Source organism: Girardinichthys multiradiatus, chromosome 12 (assembly GCF_021462225.1).
Source record: "Girardinichthys multiradiatus isolate DD_20200921_A chromosome 12, DD_fGirMul_XY1, whole genome shotgun sequence".
Classification (NCBI taxonomy): Eukaryota; Metazoa; Chordata; class Actinopteri; order Cyprinodontiformes; family Goodeidae; genus Girardinichthys; species Girardinichthys multiradiatus.
Window position 1 is genome coordinate 38,143,128 of NC_061805.1, and position 19,855 is coordinate 38,162,982.

At 40.2% G+C, this 19,855-nt stretch overlaps 1 protein-coding gene across 1 annotated transcript in view; it reads right to left on the reverse strand.

Moving 5' to 3' along the window:
- The window catches only part of adgrv1 (adhesion G protein-coupled receptor V1), a 169,120-nt gene that overhangs the window by 135,426 nt on the left and 13,839 nt on the right, over positions 1-19,855 (reverse strand). The window contains 7 exon segments of the mRNA XM_047382560.1: positions 10-347; positions 529-759; positions 1,661-1,774; positions 1,883-1,981; positions 2,188-2,283; positions 5,641-5,790; positions 6,999-7,186. Of these exon segments, the coding sequence (XP_047238516.1) occupies positions 10-347; positions 529-759; positions 1,661-1,774; positions 1,883-1,981; positions 2,188-2,283; positions 5,641-5,790; positions 6,999-7,184 (1,214 nt within the window). The 5' untranslated portion in view covers positions 7,185-7,186.

Genomic DNA, 19,855 nt, shown 5'->3' on the forward strand with positions numbered 1-19,855 from the left:
TTTAATTACCTTTGTGTCAGATCCTCATTGATGATGATTGGCTGACTGAGAGCAGCATTGCTAATTGAGAGGACGCCATAAGGCTTATCATTGGGCTCGATGGTCACCAGCACTGCATTGGGTGAAACTAGCACAGCGTCTCCTCTTATAGTTTCCTCCAAAAGAACCACGTGGAAAGATTCAGCAATTTCTGGTACGTTATCATCAAGAATTTTGAACAAAAGGCTGGCTTTGAACACCAGTGAAGGGAATGTGATGGTTTTGACTGGCTGCAGGTCCAGGAAATCCACACCTGGAGTTGCGCTGCCCACTCCTTCACCAGTCACCACCCTGTAATCCACAGACACCTAAAAAACACAGTGTAGTGGCTATATATTAATTTGACTCAACCATAATGCTTTTTCTAAAAAATAAAACACTATTACACTATTTATTACTCATTATATATACAGTAGCATTGTATCTTTGGCTTAACCTTAACATTAAGAAGTCCAAAAAGAAAATATTAACAGACTAAGTGAGAACAACCTTAGTGTCAACAGAGCCAATGAGTGGACCATCATCAGTCAGTCGGCCGCGGGTGACGTTGAGGCTGATGACAGCTGCAGATTCTGGTATGACCATGACAGAGAGGGAGAAGCGCAGGGGGCAGTCATTTGGCCGGATTCTAAGCTGGACAGCGCTGGCGTTGGGGTTGAGAAGGGCTCCACCTGCCACACCTGTTAACCTCACTGTAAACACTTCATCATTCTCAGGGATCTAGTCAACACAGAATGATTGTATGGTTATTAGATACAGTTTAAAACTTAAAACAATGTCTGCATTTCCAGTGGACTTTTTCCTCATTTTGACACATTACAACCACAAACTTAAATGTTTTTTCATGGGACTTTATGTGATAAAGCAACAGGAAAAAGGAAAGAAAAAGATAAATTGTTTCTTTTTTTTCAACAAAAAAAAAACATCTAACAAGTGTGTAATAGATTTCTATTAAGTCTTTTTACTGTGATGCCAGTAAATAAAATCTAGAGCTACAAATGGCCATAAATTAATTACCTTATTAGTAAATAGAGTCCATCTGTTTGTCATTTAATCTTAGTCTGTGGAAATTGCAGTCTCCTTGCAATCAGAAAAAATTGGATCTGATTCCAGATCCCCTGCTATGATAGACCCATTGGCAAGACACTTATCCACAAACCTTTCAGTCTGTAGATGTGCAAAGCTGGTAGAAACATAACCCAAAAGGATTAAGCTACATGCAACACTTTTTTTGTTTTCTTTCACTACATTATGTATTACTTTTTGTTATTCTGTCATATAAAGTTTAAAAACTATACACATATTAAGTTTGTTGTTGTAATGTGAGAAAGATTTGAAGGGTAGGAATATTTGACCTCCTGTGTAAATATATGATAGACACTATCTGGTACACATTCAGTTCAAGGAAACAAATGAGGTTGAAACTATGAAGCCAAACAAACTGTGAAGTAGCTTGAGCAGTGTTGAGGGCAGTTATATTTCTGTCCTTTTATATTAATCACTTTAAAGGTTAAAGTAAATTTTGCCATTTAGACACTCCTACTTTTTCTAATGAGGACACAGAGATGTGAACACACATAAATAATTTTTGAACTGGAACCTTAGGGATTCTGATTAACACCTGATCATCCTGAATTAGGATACTGAAGTGTGCTGCAGCCTGTCCTACAGGGATCATGACGCTGCCTCTGTCTGGAAAGATATCCTCAATAGCAGGGTTGGGACCATCCGAGACCTGGAAGGACAAAAAGAGCCATGATGTTTCCTATACTTTGTCATGCTCACGCATGGATTATTTACTTCTAGAAAAATATTTTTATTAAGCACTCCACTGTCTTCCTACCTCAAAGCTCACATTGACCATCCCATAAGTTCCTTTTTCTCTAATTAATGTGAAAGACACATTCCTTGCCCCAGACTCATCGACAACAATATCTTTAGTCTGATAAAAAGGAAGAGAAAAAGAACCACAATCTCTTAGGTTCAAAGTGATTTTAGACAAATAGAAGAATGAATAGAATGAATAGCACATTGAAGTAACCAAATTATGAGCAAATTGTTTTAAGCGTCAGGTCATGCACTCTATTCCCATTAATGATTCAGTTGCTAAAGGAATGGAGAATTTTAAGTAAATGATGTTGTTCTTACTGAGTTAAAGGCAATAATTCCAAAGGCATTGTCATTGGATAGGATGGTGATTGTTGCCTTGTTTGGTGTTCCCAGTACCACACCATTAGAGGAACTCTGGAAAAGGAGATAATCAAACTGGTTACTTAAAACCTGGGCAGATATACAGTATTTATGTTCATGCTCTTTAACCCCCCCACTCCCCAACCACTTAATCCAGACAGACAATGCTCATAGGGAAGGCCAGAGGATCTGCCTTATCTGCTCACTTTGCTTCATTCCAGTGCACTCACTGGCTTCATTGCAGTGCACCCACTGAGTAGCCCTGGTGAGATGACACAAAGACAGGAAGTGCTGGTTTCTGCCCAGCTGCTCAGTCAGGTTATCTCTCTGCAGGGTACTTCTTTTCGACTTGTGCTGTGCTCTGTCAATTGTCACTAAACCCTGACAAACGTTAAGTTTCTGCATACTTGAAATTACTTAAAGGATCTCATATGCCCTAAACTGCAAGTTTAGAAACAAGCATCACAATTTTCCATGTTATAAATGCAGACACTTTATCGGCTCATCATGATTTAATACTAGTAAACTTACAAATGTTTTTACAGTCCTTTCTTGCAAATATTGTGTGTTCCAAATTTGTTCAAGGAACCAGGGAACATGTTTTAAGTATGGATAATGATCCAATTTCTCTGTCTTGTATCAGTAGCAGACAAGCAGGCCTACCTCAATAAATTAGAATTTCAACAAAAAAGCTAATTTATTTTCATTTAATTCAAAAAGTGAAATTCTTTAAAAAAAATTATTACACAGAGACCAAATATTTCAAGCATTTATTTCTGTTAAATTTGATGGCTGTGGCTTTTATATTCAGAGAATTAGAATATGACGAATAAAAACAGATTTTCTTAAGCACAGAAATGCTATGTTAGGGTCATGTGTCACAAAAGAAGAAGCAGGCTGTTTACAGAGTACCTTGCCCAAGCATATTAATGGAATAATTTGTGGAAGAAAACATTTTGCTACAAAAAGGTGCACAGGTAATAGGCCTGGCAAACTGCAGCCATAAAAGATTCTGAATAAGAGTCCATTCAAGAGTTTGGGGGAGATTCACGAAACCTGGACTGTGGCTGGAGTCAGTTCTTCAACAGTTGTTACAGATGTACCCAAGACATGGACTAAAACTATCAGATTTCTTGTGTTTGGCTACTTGTTAACCAAAAATGTCAGAAGCATCTTACCTCTGCTAAGGAAAAAAAAGCCCTGGACTATTAGTCACTTGTCCAAAGTCCTCTTTAAAAATGAAAATTAATTTTACATTTCATTAGGACATCAATAGACTGGATAAAGACTGGAAAGGCACAGAATCCATGTTTGCGGTCTAATGTGAGGTTCCCGCAATCAGTAAGGATTTGGGGAGTCATGTCATCTGTCATCTGCCGTTGTTGATCCACTGTGTTTTATCAAGTCCAAAGTCAGAGCAGGAGTTTACCAGAAAAGTCCTTTACAAAAATCCTAGAGACTAGACACAACAATGCAGATAGGCTGAAGGCTAATATTAAAACAACTTGGGCTTCCTTAACACCTCAACAGATTAGATTAGATTAGAGAATATATTCTTATTGGTCTTATGCAATATCTGAGAAACTGAAATTTAGATTTTCACAGACGTTAATGCCTAAAGTATACCACTCTGTGAAAAATGATTCTAATGAAATCGTAAGTTTAATTTTTTTTCAATCGAATTAAATAAATAAATAAAAAATGTTGTGATATTTAACATGTTTTAGGATGTGCATGTAAAACTTCTTTGTGTCACAATAAAATCATTTACAAAACCACAGCAAGCAAAGCAGATAAATATTTTAACCTTTTATTCATCCCTTTCCTCAAACAGAAGCATAAAAGAGCTGTCCTTGAGATGGTTTTACCTTGTTGAACTTAAACTCAGGTATAGAATCCACAAAGTTTCAAATACCAGCTTTTTTTAACCTTCATTTTACAACCCATTGCATTGAATAGTTCTTTATTTCATTGACTAGGCCAGAAACTCTTCGCATACATCTTTCTATGAACATCTACGTACAAGCTCCCCAGGATAAAAAAAAAGCATCTTAAATGCCATGGCATGGTTCTTCATTTCATTGCTTCTGTCTTGCTCTTTAACTACAAAATTGTTTTTTGTCAACCAAAAGTTAGAGAAACATTTTCTAATAAAACATATTTAACTGTCAGGAATGATGGATGAAACCCAAATGGCCCTTTATTTCTTACTTTTGCTTGATCAACGACACCCTTGGTGCCACACATTCAATCTCCTGACAGCCCATCAGTAAGATGATAGGCAAGCATTTGGATTGAGCTTTGTCCCTGCTGTAGTGTAAACAGAGTGGGCCTCATCTGGTCTTTTGACTCTGGTAGCAGGCAAAATGTGGACTTGTGCTACTGGATTTTAAAAAGATGTTAATGAATCCTCCAATTAAAGAATGATTTGAAAAATTTTTCTACTGCAAGCTATTTAGACCTGCGATTATACATAAAACGTATTCATTTACTAGTTTTACAATTAGTGATTTACAATGACCTTTATTTTAAGGTCTTTTACTGAGGGGGGATGACAACAAGAGGCCCTCCCCAACTCATCAATCAAGCTTGACAGCCAAAGCCTGCATGAAACTATGGAGATCGTCTCTAGGAAAAGGCACCTCATACTGTGATGCGAATTTGCAGTGTATACTGCAGAAGAGTAATCTTTACTTTACTGCATTTGCAGTTTTCATATACAAGCTCAGTTACATATAAAATAATAATTTGTTTTGAAGCGATTAATTAGACTGATGTTCAGTCTCAGTGTAGCAAGAAAGCAAAGTAGACTGCTGTATCTTACAGGGTTTATGAAGTAATTGTGTCTCACAATGCAAGAGAAGATTTTCATACACTAATTGTAAATCCTTTAATTCGGAACAAGACGCAATTCACTTCATAGTTAGAAATAGGTTTGAAATAATGAAATGACATCTATAACTTATTCATTAAAATAATTACTTTAATTGTTGGGAATACTCAGATGAAACTGTTGCCTACCTGCCTTGTTGTTTCAGAGGCACAGGAAGGTGAATTTCCTTACAGGTTTGACCCTGCAGCATTCACAAATTAATCCCCAGCTGAACAGGCTGTCCCAATTTTTTTGGAGATTGGAGATGTTTAAAAATCCCACAGTATTACTGTCCCAACTCTGAGATGCCATATACAGTATTTTGCACAAATGCCTTACCGCTCCAGAATTTACCCAAGCACTTCTCAAATGTCGCAGCAATGACCAGTTTATGTCATGTGTTATTCTAATGCTATGCCAGGCAAATGCTCTGTCTGTACTGATGAAGATTCACTCACTTCTGCCTTGGGGGCACTCGTGGACTTTGTAAATAAATATACACTGATAAATATATACCAAATCAAACAAAGGATGTTTACCTGTAGTTTAAGGTTGAAGACAAATGTCTCATCTGCTTCAGGCAGGTCATCATCTTTTACAGCAATGAAAATAGTCTTACTAGACTCAGTAGACAGAAGAAAGGCTGCAGCATTAACAGCTTCAAAGTCCCCGGTGTCAACTCCCTCTAGCTGAAAACAAAAAATTAAAGGAAAATATGTTACTATTTTTCTGAATCATATTTAGGGTTAGAAATTCACATATATATATATATATATATGCTTTCTTCTAAAGTGTAATGCTGCCAAAACGGGGCACCCAAAAGGTCATGTAAACTTTATGAAATAAAGGATCAGAAATAGGGACAACCCCAATTGAAGTGTAAACTTTAAAAAGTAAAAAAACAGAATACTGTATATACAGTAAAAAATAAATGACAAAAAATATGGATTCATTCTCACAGTATACCAAGGTTTTAAAAAGTTGTGATTCCATACCCACAAAAATTGTCTATCACATTAGGACTACTGTTTAAAGTGTTTTAATGGGATGACAGAAGAAGTACTGCAGTTGTATAGAGCAGAGTAGCACATAGTTGAACCTCCCCTCCATGTTGCTGCAGATTGTTGGTCAGCTGGCTGAAAGAGAGCACCTATACATTTCCCTTGCTTACAAGAAAGGCAAATTTGCCTGTTTGGGAACACAAAAAGGGCCACCCATCTCTCTTATTAAATGTACATTATTTTTATTTCAGGTATTCTATAATATTGCTTAAGTCTATATATCAAAATCAAAATAATTCAGATATATTACAGATAAGATTATAATAACTGTAATAGTCAACATGTGTGATTATTTTAGCAGCAGTAGATCAGCAGTAGATCACATTATACACTTTTAAAATTCTGTATGAACACAGCAAATCTCAGTATTTTTACGCGTGTTTCCACTATGATGAGAAACTCATATTGGTCCATGCATATTCCTGGTAGGCTCTTCAATACAACAAAATGTTATAAACATGACCAAGAGGCCACACAGTAATGCGCATTTTACAAAAATAAAGTAGGGACATTGAGAAATCCAGGGACCCCCTCATCAATCTGCATTTCACAGTGGTCTTACCTATACAGTAGGAGAAGCTGAAAATTAAGTACTGTGTGAGTGTGTGATTAAAATAAATCCCAAAAAACATTTCTTACAACTGCAGTTTCTGCACAGTCATATCATTGACTGAACTGAAAAACACTAGGTCTTTCTCACTGTAAAGGATTCATCAGGAGGAGATATATCTGAATTAAGACAGACGTGTAATGACATCAGGCTGCAGGATTTCCTGTGCCGAAAACCTTAACTGTGACACAATTACAATGAAACAAAGGTGATAAACTAGACCTACCAGAACCAAAGCCGTCACGTTGATCGGGTCTCCCACCCTTTCCACGACCAGCCGGACCACAGCTGTGCTGGTTTCACTGACGACAAAGTCGGTCTGCCCCTTGAAACGCAGCGTGGCTGATTCACACAAGGTGCCCGGGATGGACAGAGCCAGAATCAGCCCAGCTAGCAGGAGGACAGGGAGCATTCCTGCAAAAAAGAGGAAACAAATTAAGTTTAATTAAGATTTCATGCAGAACAGTGAACAAATGTATATATAGAAACACAAAAGAGGTCAAATTTCCTGCTTATAAAATATTTAGAAAATGTTACATTGACATTCAAATTAAATGATACAAATATTGAATATCATGACATTTGGTAACAATTAACCAGATGTGGGTTTTAATTATACAGCTAAGCCTACTTTCAGGCTCACTTCACACCATCGTCTGATTGATTCATTGCAATATTCGATTAATCTATGATGACCTTTTGTTTAATGACTGTTAAAGGGCATATTTTGTAATGTTTACAACTTTTATTCCTAAGGGGTGTTCAGGTTTGTAGCTCACAATAGTTATGTCAGTTGTCATGTTGGAAAATTGAGAAATATGTCAAAAACCTTTAACGAAAACAAGCAACATGAAGCAGGATGCCTTATTTGAAACAAGTTATGAAAACACGTTATAGTAAAATCCACAGCTCTAATTTTAGATTATAAGGTGAAAATTTGCATGATGATTTATGGAGTGAAGAGGTCAGGAGAAGTGTTGTATGAGAGCAGTAGCCTGGAGACTTAAGAAATCATTGCCATTGGGAGGCAAATACTGTAGATGTGCTCCTTGATGAGGTCAAATTACTAGTAATTAACCACAGTGAAGAATAGCAATTTCTGGCCCAGTTCTAACCAGCATTGTTATAGACATCAGTTCCCCAATATGTCCGAGCAGCTGTCACCCTACATTAAATCAGCCCTACAGTAAAAATGCAGCAGGAAAATGTTCATTCTGAGAACCCATCTTTAATGGCATTAAAACTCTGTAAATGTGCCTGCAGTTAGGTTTCTGATTGTTTGTTTCAGTCAGAGGCTTCTTCAGATGTGCTGTAAGACGGACCGCTACAGGAGATCCTTCCCGCCCACAGTCATCAGCATCTACAACAACACTTTGGAGAAACCTGCATAATGTGAGCTACAACAACATTTAATTATTAAGTATTAAGTATTTTTGAATTTGAATCGAATTGTCTGCTTTATATATATTTAATATTTACAGGATCTAAAATATGATAAATGTTTGAAGCATTTGTTGTTGAGTTCTTTCTTTTTCCACATATATTTGATGTATTTTTCACTTCTCACCTTTTGGATATTGTTTCTCTTCTCGTGTCTGCTCATCTTTCTAGTGCTTTTTCTCTCCTCTGTCATCTCCTTCTTAGCTCTCTCAGCCAGAATAATCCTAAAGCTGGATGGAGCCTCAGAGGCAGTTGTCATGGTTAACACAACAAAACATCACAGCATGACAAGCGGGGTGGAGCCAGCTTGTAGCTAAACTGGACTCACGATCTTTCCCGTCCTTCCTGCGTCTTACCCATCCATTCATAATGCATACCACACAGCGTCGCCAACAGCAAGAACATAGAAGATCTTTCAAAGAGTCTTTGCTCTTAATTACAAGGTTTAACATGAACATCAGCAGCTATGGTAGATGAAGTCATGCTTGTTGCTTTTTTTAAATACAGAAATACTTGAGGAAAATTCAATGCCTAAAATATCCAATTATTCAAATTTTCCATTACAGTTGTATCAAATCCAAGTTCAGAGTGTTTTTAGATTAAAAAGCATCAGCAGTAGAAGAATAACATATGACTGTTAAATAATGCAGATGTTACGGGTATGACAAGGAAAGAGCATTTTACATGTGTCTAAGCGTTTTGTGGCGTTGAGCTGAAGTGAAGGGCTTGTGTGTACACGTGCACATGTGTTACACATGCCAGCCACAGCACTGAGAAGATTGCTGGAAAATCCATCAAAAAAGGATTTAGACTGCTGGTTAGTGGGGACGGGCAGAGGGTGAGGGTAGCAGAAGTGAGTATTTGCTGGACAAAAAGGAGCCAGGGGTCGAGTAAATCCTGTTATTCGTCTTGCTTGGCCCACTTGTGGGACTGAGAAACTTTCTTAATCACACGCTTGATTGAAATGTTTCAAACTCCTGTTTTCACATGAACTCTTTGAAAGCTCCTTGTAAGAACTAACTGGTCGCAGGTAGTAATGGAAGTGTCTCACCACATTTCTACCACAGAAAACTAAACATATTAGATGCACTCTCATGCTTATATCTTTTGAAACAAAGGTCTGACTCTCTCAGGTATTTTTTTATGGAAAACATTTTGCTGCAAAAACTCAAATCATCCCCCTAAAAGAAAAACAAAGCCTTTTGTTGTTTAGATCATCCCCTTGATGGATGGTAGCAAGCATACGACACACTAACCTCCCACTAAACTACGACAAAACAGAGAGGGGGTCCTTATTTCATCCAATGACTGAAATGCTAAACGTCCTTCAGAGGGTCTGATACAAAGCAGATGCTGTATAGATGGCACAGGTTTGTTTTACAAGTGGTGAGGCAGTTTTTGTGCTCAAGTCATGCGTTTTGCCAACCCTGACCCCAGGGATCAGAGGGGCCCCAAGGACCTGTCTGTCACAGCTAAAGGCGGCGTGGAGCGCCTGGCGCAGACCTCTGACATTGATAAAACTGAGAGTCAGAGTTCATGTAGAGAAGTTCACACAATCACACACAAAAACGCACTCAAATACACACACACACACACAGCAACAATATATGGATGGAGTTTTAGTGCTGTTACATTAAGCAGGTGCAGCTTTTGCTTGTTCAGTTTACAAAAAGTACCCAGTAAGGTCTCAGTTTAAATATTTCAGACCTTTGCTGTGTTCAAAACAGTCATTAAAATGGAAAAGGTTTCACATTCTGGTGAAATTTCTAACCCTTCTCTTTTGCAAACTATAGCGCAAAGTCAGTGAGATTGGAAATAGGTCTGTGAAAAGCTATTTTCAAGCCTTGCTACAGATTCTTAACCATATTTATGTCTGGAGGTTGACTGGATCATTAGGTTTTAAACCGTTCCATCGGAGCTCTTGCTGTATGTTTAGGGTGATTGTTATGCTGGAAGGTGAACCCTTACCCTAATCTCGAGCTTTTTTATAATCTCTGACAGCTTTTTCCAGGATTGCCCTGTATTTAGCTCCATTCATCTTTTCATTACCTTTCTCAAGCTTCCTTGCCATCGTTTACGAATAGCATCCCCACACCATGATGTTGCCAACGCCATGTTTTACCATAGGAATGGTGTGTTCAGGGTGATCTGCAGTGTTGGTTTTCTGCCTTACATAACATTTTGCATGTGGGCCAGAAAGTTCTATTTTGGTCTCATCTGGCCAGAGCGCCTCCATCCACATGTTTGTGGTGTCCCTGGCATGTGGGTGGTAAATTTTAAATCGGACATCTTATGGCTTGGATTCAGTGATGGATTTTTTCTTAACACTCTTTAATAAAGATCTGGGCCCATATTCACAAAGATTCTCAAAGTCCTCTCAAAGAGCACCTATCTTAGCCTAAAAGGTCCTGCCAAGGACTCCAAGCCTAAGAGTGATTCACTTCACTGCAGAGAGCAACTCTGAACGAGGACAAGACAGAAAGTCCTATCTCAGAGAGGAGGTGTGGTTAACCCTGTTGCTAGGTGTGGTTGTTCCCGTTGCTAGGTGTGCGCTGTCTTCTAAAGGTTGTGATTGGTTGTTAAAAAAAACAAAAACAAACGCATCAATGGAGAGAAATTAACCAATGATAGAATTTAAATTGGATTCAGAAATGTTTATATCACGATGATAAAACTTAGCAAGATTAAATTAATTCTCACACAGAATCAAAATTATTATTATTATTGCATTTCCCTTTGGGATTAAGAAAGTATTTTTGAATTGAACTTAACTGAAAATATTTGAACATAGCTCATAGACGGGGAGCGTTGTAGATGTCATCATGTACAATACAGCAAATGCTTATTCAACTCATTTACATCTTCCTTCTATGTATATAGTGCTTAGATTATAGTACGTGTCTAGAGTTAGTATTTTTTGAGATGTTCAAATTTTTTCAAAATACTTTTTTTGAAAGCATTATACAATCTAAATTTTTAAATAATTCTGTTCAATATTGTTTGTAATTTTTTTCACTTTGTATTCATGATTATCTATTATTGTTTCTATTATTTATTTATCCGTTTCTATTATTTATTTATCCTTTTTAGGTTCTCAAAACATTAGAGGCTTTAGCCCAAACTCAAAATATTTAAATTTCCATGAGACAGTTTATAAGTAATTTATAGTTAAAATAACATACATATTGTACCAGTTCTCTGTCTCAGACTGAATGTAAATTATTGTGAATTAAACAAAAAATGTTAACAATAATTTTACTTGGTTTCTATTTTTGTTGGAAGCTGAATGAATAAGGAGAAACTGTTATGATTCTGGCACGTCTGCTCTACCCTGTCTCCCTGGATGCAATCAGCAGATTAGATGCACCTGGTGGCTGCTGCAGTGTAGTGCAATCTGTGGAATGCCAAGCACCTGTGTCTTCCCTGATATATACTGACTCTGACAAGCAGACGGTGCCAGATTTTTGAAAGCCATTGTGTGAGTAGATATCCAGCGTTCCTTCCTGTCTGATCATTGTTCTTGACCTTGCCTTGCCTTTTGGATTTATGCCTCTGCCTGCTCCCTGTCGGACTATTTGGATTTTTGTTATCGACCTTGTTTCCTGTATCTGGTTTATGCCTCTGCCTGCCCCTTGCCTGACGCCTCTTGTTCCGATCGTTGACCCTGTTTCTGTCCTTGGATTATTGAGCCAGCCTAGCCCTCGGATTATTCAGCCTGGAGTCACTTCTTACCTGAGCTGTGGAGATCACCGCCTGCTGCCCATTGAGGCCTCTGGGTTTCAAGTTCCACTCAAGACAAAAGCAGGTTAGTGACTTTTCTGATCCCTGCAAAATCTGGAGAGACTACAAGTCACTAATCCCTCTTTCTGCCTCAGTGATTCCTGGAAGCTGTGAGGAGTGTTACCTGTGTGATGTTTTCCTGTGGCTGAATAAACCTTTTAAACTTTCAGTACTGTGTCTGGCTGAATCTTGGGTCCACCTTTTTCTGATTCATAGCAGAGAAATCTGGCCAAAAATGGACTCATCGCCAGCACAACAGTGGCGTACCCATGTTGATGAGACCCTTTCCTGGTTGGGTTCCGGCTTGGAGGAAATAATTTCCACATTACGTTCTATCAATCTTGTCGCCGAGCCGCCACCGTCACAAAGAAACCACGCCCAAGTAACACGGACAACAGCAGAGGTAAGGGAGCCACGCCTCTCTCCTGCTGAGATGTTCAGGGGAGACTCAGACCAATGTCGAGCTTTCCTAACTCAGTGTGAAATTAATTTTGAGCTTCAGCCGTCATCCTTTCCCACTGAACGTTCCAAGGTGGCTTTTGTTATATCTCTGCTTGCAGGAAGGGCGAAGCAGTGGGGGACTGCTGAATGGCAGAACAGGTCTACATCTTGTAACTTCTATGAAACTTTTTCTAAGGAACTCATACAAGTTTTTGACCCGGTCATTCCAAGTCGTGAGGCCGCAAGAGGATAATGTCCCTCAAACAGGGTGATCAACCTGTCTAGTCCTATATAATTGACTTTCATTTGTTGGCCACAGAGAGCCGTTGGAATGAGGGAGCACAGATGGATGCATTCATGAAAGGACTAAACGCAGACATCAAGGATGAGCTAGCGACCCGTGACTATCCTTCTTCCCTGAAACAACTCGAGGATCTGGCTGCTCGCATTGATATTCGGCTGGCAGAGAGAAGGAGGAAGAAGCGACATGAGGAGGGTCGCTCATCATTAATTCAGGGTTCTGCACACCGGCATGAGAGAAGGAGCCGGTCACCTCTCACTGTGAAAAATGAGAATTGTGAGCCCCTGCAGCTGGGCAGAACCAAGATTACCCCTGAGGCGAAAGATCGTCGGAGAAGATTCAAGCTCTGTTTTTATTGTGGAGAGAAGGGACATTTAGCACTCAGGTGTCCATTAAAAGGACAGACAGGCTCAGCAGAGGAAGGGAGGTCTCTGCTGAGCCGAAGTCAACTAACTGCCTCCTTCTTCTTGTTTCCTGCTCGTTTTCAAACTTCTTCCATGTCTCTCCAGGGGGCCGTGTTTATTGATTCAGGAGCTGACACTGAATTCATGGATGAAACTTTCGCAAATAAGAACGGGATAAAACTTATTCCATCAGCTGACACAAGAAACGTGCTAGCATTGGATGGTCACAGCATGAACAATTCACACCTCAGGACGGAGGAGATTACCTTAACAGTTGGAGGTAATCATCAAGAAAAAGTAACTTTTATGAACATTAATTCACCTGAACTTCCTGTAGTCCTAGGGGCCTCCTGGTTGCAGAAACACAACCCTCACATTGACTGGAAGAAAAAAGACGTTCTGGGTTGGTCTGAGTCATGTTCCGCTGACTGTCTTTTGTCTGCTGCTACGGAGGTCAGTGTGGATAATGAGGTTGAGGAAACCTATCCGGATTTATCCAAGGTACCGCAAGAATACCATGATTTAAAGGAAGTATTTAATAAAATCAAGGCCACAGCTCTGCCACCCCACAGACCATATGATTGTGCTATTTATTTGCTTCCTAGCACATCACCCCCTAAAGGCAGAACCTATTCATTGTCTGGTCCAGAGCACAGGGCCATGAAGAATTATGTTGATGAGGCATTAAAGGCAGGGCACATTCAACCTTCTTCCTCTCCTGCAGGTGCTGGGTTCTTTTTTGTTGGGAAGAAGGATGGTTCGTTGAGAACATGCATTGATTATAGAGGCCTTAATGAGATAACAGTTAAAAATAGATACCCCTTACCACTCATGAACACCGCTTTTGATCAGATCCAGGGAGCCAAGATATTTTCTAAGCTGGATCTAAGGAATGCATATCATCTGGTCCGAATCAGAGAAGGAGATGAGTGGAAAACGGCTTTCAACACGCCTACGGGCCATTATGAATACAAGGTAATGCCACTTGGACTTACTAACACTCCTGCAGTTTTTCAGTCATTGGTCAATGATGTTCTAAGAGACATGGTGGGTCAATTCGTATTTGTTTATCTTGATGACATACTGATTTATTCTCAAGATCTGGAAACCCATAGAAAGCATGTCAGAGCTGTTCTCCTGCGTCTTCTCCAAAACCAGTTGTTCGTCAAGGCAGAAAAATGTGTTTCACATCACTACCACTTCCTTTTTCGGCTTCGTCATTTCCCCAGATCAAGTGCTTGTCGATCCCTCCAAAGTTAAGGCCGTTTTGGAATGGCCTGTTTCAACTGATTGCAAGCAACTTCAAAGATTTCTGGGCTTCGCAAACTTCTATAGAAGGTTTATTAGAAATTACAGTCTGGTTGCTACTCCCCTGAACGCTCTTACCTCTTCCAAGACAAGATTTTTGTGGAATAAGGATGCAGAGAAGGCCTTCAATAAGTTGAAGGAGCTCTTCACGTCAGCTCCAGTGTCACAGTCTCCTGACCCTGAGAGACAGTTTATCGTGGAGGTGGATGCCTCAAGCACTGGGGTCGGAGCCGTATTAAGCCAAAGAGGTGAGGATGATCGTGTTCACCCATGTGCCTTTTTCTCAAGGACTCTGTCTCAGGCTGAGCGGAATTATGACGTGGGAAACAGAGAGTTACTGGCCGTCAAGTTGGCATTGACAGAGTGGAGACATTGGCTGGAGGGGACTAAGGAGCCATTTATGGTGTGGACTGACCATAAAAACTTGAGAGTACCTGAAATCAGCAAAACGGCTGAACCCCAGGCAGGCAAGGTGGGCTCTGTTTGTTCGTCGTTTTAATTTCTCCCTGTCTTACAGGCCAGGGAGTAAAAATGGCAAACCTGACGCCCTTTACCGGATTCAAGAACCCGCAGAATCTCAGTCTGCGGGTGAAGAGGAGTTTATCCTTCCTGAAACCGTCAGGTTGTCTGTATCCCGAGTTGAGGTGGAAAGAGAGGTCCAGGAGGCCATTAGGGATCTGCCTATCCCACCATCATGCCCACCGGACCGCTGTTTTGTTCCTGAACGCCTTGTGCCAAAGGTATTGGAGTCTTGTCATTGCTCTCGCCTCGTTTGTCATCCTGGAATCAGCAGAACTATTCAGACAGTTCAGTCTCAGTTTTGGTGGCCATCGCTGGTCAAGGATGTCAAAGACTTTGTTTCTGAATGCACTCAATGTTGTCGAGCCAAGCCTTCTCGTCGCCCCCCCTGCGGGATTGTTGCACCCATTGCCCATTCCCCCTCGCCTATGGTCGCACATTGCAATGGATTTTGTGACAGGTCTACCAGTTTCAAATGGTCACTCTGTACTACTAACCATGACCCGAGAAGTTTTCAGGCTCCATGGAATCCCTAATGACATTGTTTCTGATAGAGGACCCCAGTTTGTGTCACGTTTTTGGAAGGAGTTTTGTTCTTTGTTGGGAATTTCTGTTAGTCTCTCTTCAGGGTTTCATCCTCAGTCTGATGGCCAAACCGAGAGAGCCAACCAAGAAGTAGAAACCAAACTTCGTATCTTATGTGAGTCTGACCCGACCAAGTGGTCACAAAATTTGCCCTGGGTTGAATACGCCATGAACTCTATGCAATCAAGTGCCACTGGTTTGTCCCCTTTTCATGTTGTGTTTGGTTTCCAGCCACCCATGTTTTCGGTTCAGGAGAGAGAGGCTAATGTTCTGTCCGCCCAAGTGGCTGCTCTAAGGTGCCAAAGAATATAGAGAAAGGCCAGGAGGTCGATGATCAGAATGTCACTGGTTCAGTCAAGAACGGCCAACCGGAGATGGATCTCTGCCCCTAAGTACCAGGTGGGGCAGAAAGTTTGGCTCTCTGCCAAGGACCTTCCATTAAGGGTAGAATCCCGGAAATTGGCACCCTGATTTGTTGGACCTTTCCCAATCTCCAAGATCATCAACCCTGTCGCTGTACGGCTGAGATTACCCAACTCCATGAGGATTCACCCCACATTCCACGTTTCTCAGGTTAAGCCTTTCGTGGAGCCCCGACTTGGGTTTGGAGGTAGGACCAATGTGCAAGAAGAACAGGTGGATAAGGTAAGTCGAGGTTTAATACTCCTAACTCAAAACCAGGCAAGCTGGGAAAGCAAATGGCTAACAAGACACCAGGCGTCTATGGAGCCAGAACCAAACATCATGGTAGGAACCAGCAAAAAACAACAGAGACTAGATGATCAAGGAAAATGGGGAACAGGTGTGAGAAAGACTGCAGGGAAACAGAGGGAGTGAAAACAATTAACACGTTGAACACAGAACCGAGGGTAAACTTAAAACCAGGCTTGGAGAAATAAACAAAAACACAGCACAGACACAGGCTAGGCATGACAGACATTCTCATCAAAGTGTTCCACTCCAGAGGCTCCATTGTCTTTTTTCTTACATTTCAAAAAAGGAAAGTGGTACAAAGTTGCTTTTCTTAAATCCTAGTCAAATGGTAAAATCCTAAAACACATTTATTTTAATTATGCCAAGAGCTTTCGAAACATTTTATTAGAATTGTTCTTTCTTTTATGAAGCTGTTCTCTTTTACTACCATCTTTTCAGGCCTTCATTCCACTTATGAAGAAATCTGGCCTGCCAAAAATAATAAATGAAACATACAACATAGTCTTTTGTTCTGCACTGAGCATGTGAGACATTAGTGCAGTTCTTACCATTAAACACTTTGAGAGGAAAGGGTGTTAAGTTGTGGTGTTTAAAACATAACATAGAGCCCCATCCTGGTACTTATTAGTACTAATATTACAGCTATTAATAACTGTATACAAATGGTATGTTATGTCGCACCTTCAGTAAAACTGTATCTTTGTTTAATTAGTTTAGTTTATATAATATAACATGAGTAATCAGAAAAATATAATAGTTAATTAATTAATGGTCCACCTGTGATTAATTGCTGATTTATTTCTTAATTATACTGCATCTTTAAACCCAGAGCTGTATGTTTAGAATCAGCACAGAAGATAAGAAAGAGAAGAGGGAGGCTTAGTTTTGCAGTTTCTACCACGTCTTACTGGAACCAGGAGATATTTTCCTGGTTTATTGAGCAACACTTTTTTCTGTCTACATGTAGACAGTCAACTAGACTATAAGACTGGCTGCAGCCATGAGATGCAATGTGCTGATCTGAAGGACTTTTTAATTTGTTTGTCTACATTAGGATTTAACGCTTTTATTTTGACTGAAGTATAGGACCAAATATTTTCACATTATGATGCAAATCCAGCTAGAAGCTCACAGAGAAGGTTGATACTGTTTTCTATCACAGACAGATAATTTACCTTTACCTATAGCTCAGGTTAAAGTCCCTCTGCTCTCTATTCCTCATCATGACCCAGATGATGGTCATTAGAATGAACCTCCATCTCATGTCTTGCTGGGTGAATAAGTGATTATCTGTAACTTACAATTAGCCTATTCTGAGTCAGCATTCAGGTTTTACCGCTATCTTCGCCTGGGTTATACTGCTCGGCTTCCACCTGTTCCTGAACACACACACCCACCAGGCTCCCTCTCTCTGGTTGGCTCCTCAATTGCTCTGAAATGAGCCCTGTTCGAGGTGCTCAGTGTAACTTTTCAGGTAATGAAAGAGGCAATCGACGGCCCTGGAGTGAACTGCTGTTCTGGACTTCTCCAGAATGGAGTCCGTCTCTGCCTGTGCACATAGTTGCCCATTCAAGGTGCCGCGGGTGCGCAAATAAGTATTTATTTTTTTTTAAAGATATTTTTTCAGCCCTAGGGCCTTTATTTTTCCATTTTTTGACAGTAGGTAGACAGGAAAGAGGGGTAGAGAGATGGGGAGACATTTGGCAAATGTCGCTGGGTTCGGGACTCGAACTCGGGACAGCCACCATTCGAGGACTGTAGCCTCTGTATATGGTCACGCGCTTTTGCCCCTACACCACCAGCGCCGCCACAAATAAGTATTTTTTTGTCTTCTCTTTTTAACTCGTTGTCAGGTTAGGTGGAGTGGGAGGTGATTATATGAAACAAAACAAAAAAAAAAATCTGATTGTTTTTAAATAAAAATGTGAAGTCTAATACTATTTTGTGGCTGTTTTAACCTCTTAACCCCGACGATAGGCCACCCCCTTTTTTGGCGGTCTATAAAACTAGGTAAAAAGAGGAGGCTTTAATCTTCACAAACCAATTCCACAATTGACTCTTGCACAAATACCTTTTAGTTTTACAGCAACACATGCAATGACATTTTAAGGTCCCTATGACATTGACTCTGTAAACAAAAAGGTACAAAAAGCACCTTTCTCATTGCAGTGTGTCTCATGTAATAACAACTGCCAATTTTGCCCGGCACATTGCCCTCTAAAACTTTTGTGGGACATATACAGTACAGACCAAAGGTTCGGACACACCTTCTCATTCAAAGAGTTGTCTTTATTTTCATGACTATGAATATTGTAGCTTCACACTGAAGGCATCAAAACTATGAATTAACACATGTGGAATTATATACTGAACAAAAAAGTGTGAAACAACTGAAAATATGTCTTATATTCTAGGTTCTTCAAAGGAGCCACCTTTTGCTTTGATTACTGCTACGCACACTCTTGGCATTCTGTGGATGAGCTTCAAGGGGTAGTCACCTGAAATGGTTTTCACTTCACAGATGTCCCCTGTCAGGTATAATAAGATGGACACAGCTGATAGTCCTACTGAATAGACTGTTAGAATTCGTATTATGGCAAGAAAAAAGCAGCTAAGTAAAGAAAAACGAGTGGCCATCATTACTTTAAGAAATGAAGGTCAGTCAGTCCGAACAATTGGGAAAACAGCCTCAGAAATCTCAGGTTAACAGCAGCTCAGATTAGAGAACAGGTCAATGCCACACAGAGTTCTAGCAGCAGACACATCACTAGAACAACTGTTAAGAGGAGACTGTGTGAATCAGGCCTTCATGGTAAAATAGCTGCTAGGAAACCACTGCTGAGGACAGGCAACAAGCAGAAGAGACTTGTTTGGGCTAAAGAACACAAGGAATGGACATTAGACCAGTGGAAATCTGTGCTTTGGTCTGATGAGTCCAAGTTTTGAGATCTTTGGTTCCAACCACCGTGTCTTTGTGCGGCCCAGAAGAGGTGAACGGATGGACTCTACATGCCTGGTTCCCACCGTGAAGCATGGAGGAGGTGTGATGTTGTGGGGGTGCTTTGCTGGTGACACTGCTGGGGATTTATTCAAAATTGAAGGCATACTGAACCAGCATGGCTACCACAGCATCTTGTAGCGGCATGCTATTCCATCCGGTTTGCGTTTAGTTGGACCATCATTTATTTTTTAACAAGACCATGACCCCAAACACACCTCCAGGCTGTGTAAGGGCTATTTGACCAAGAAGGAGAGTAATGATTTGCTGCACCAGATGACCTGGCCTCCACAGTCACCGGACCTGAACCCAATCGAGATGGTTTGGGGTGAGCTGGACCGCAGAGTGAAGGCAAAAGGGCCAACAAGTGCTAAGCATCTCTGGGAACGCCTTCAAGACTGTTGGAAAACCATTTCAGGTGACTACCTCTTGAAGCTCATCAACAGAATGCCAAGAGTTTGCGGAGCAGTAATCTAAGCAAAAGGTGGCTACTTTGAAGAACCTAGAATATAAGACATATTTTCAGTTGTTTCACACTTTTTTGTTCAGTATATAATTCCACATGTGTTAATTCATAGTTTGATGCCTTTAGT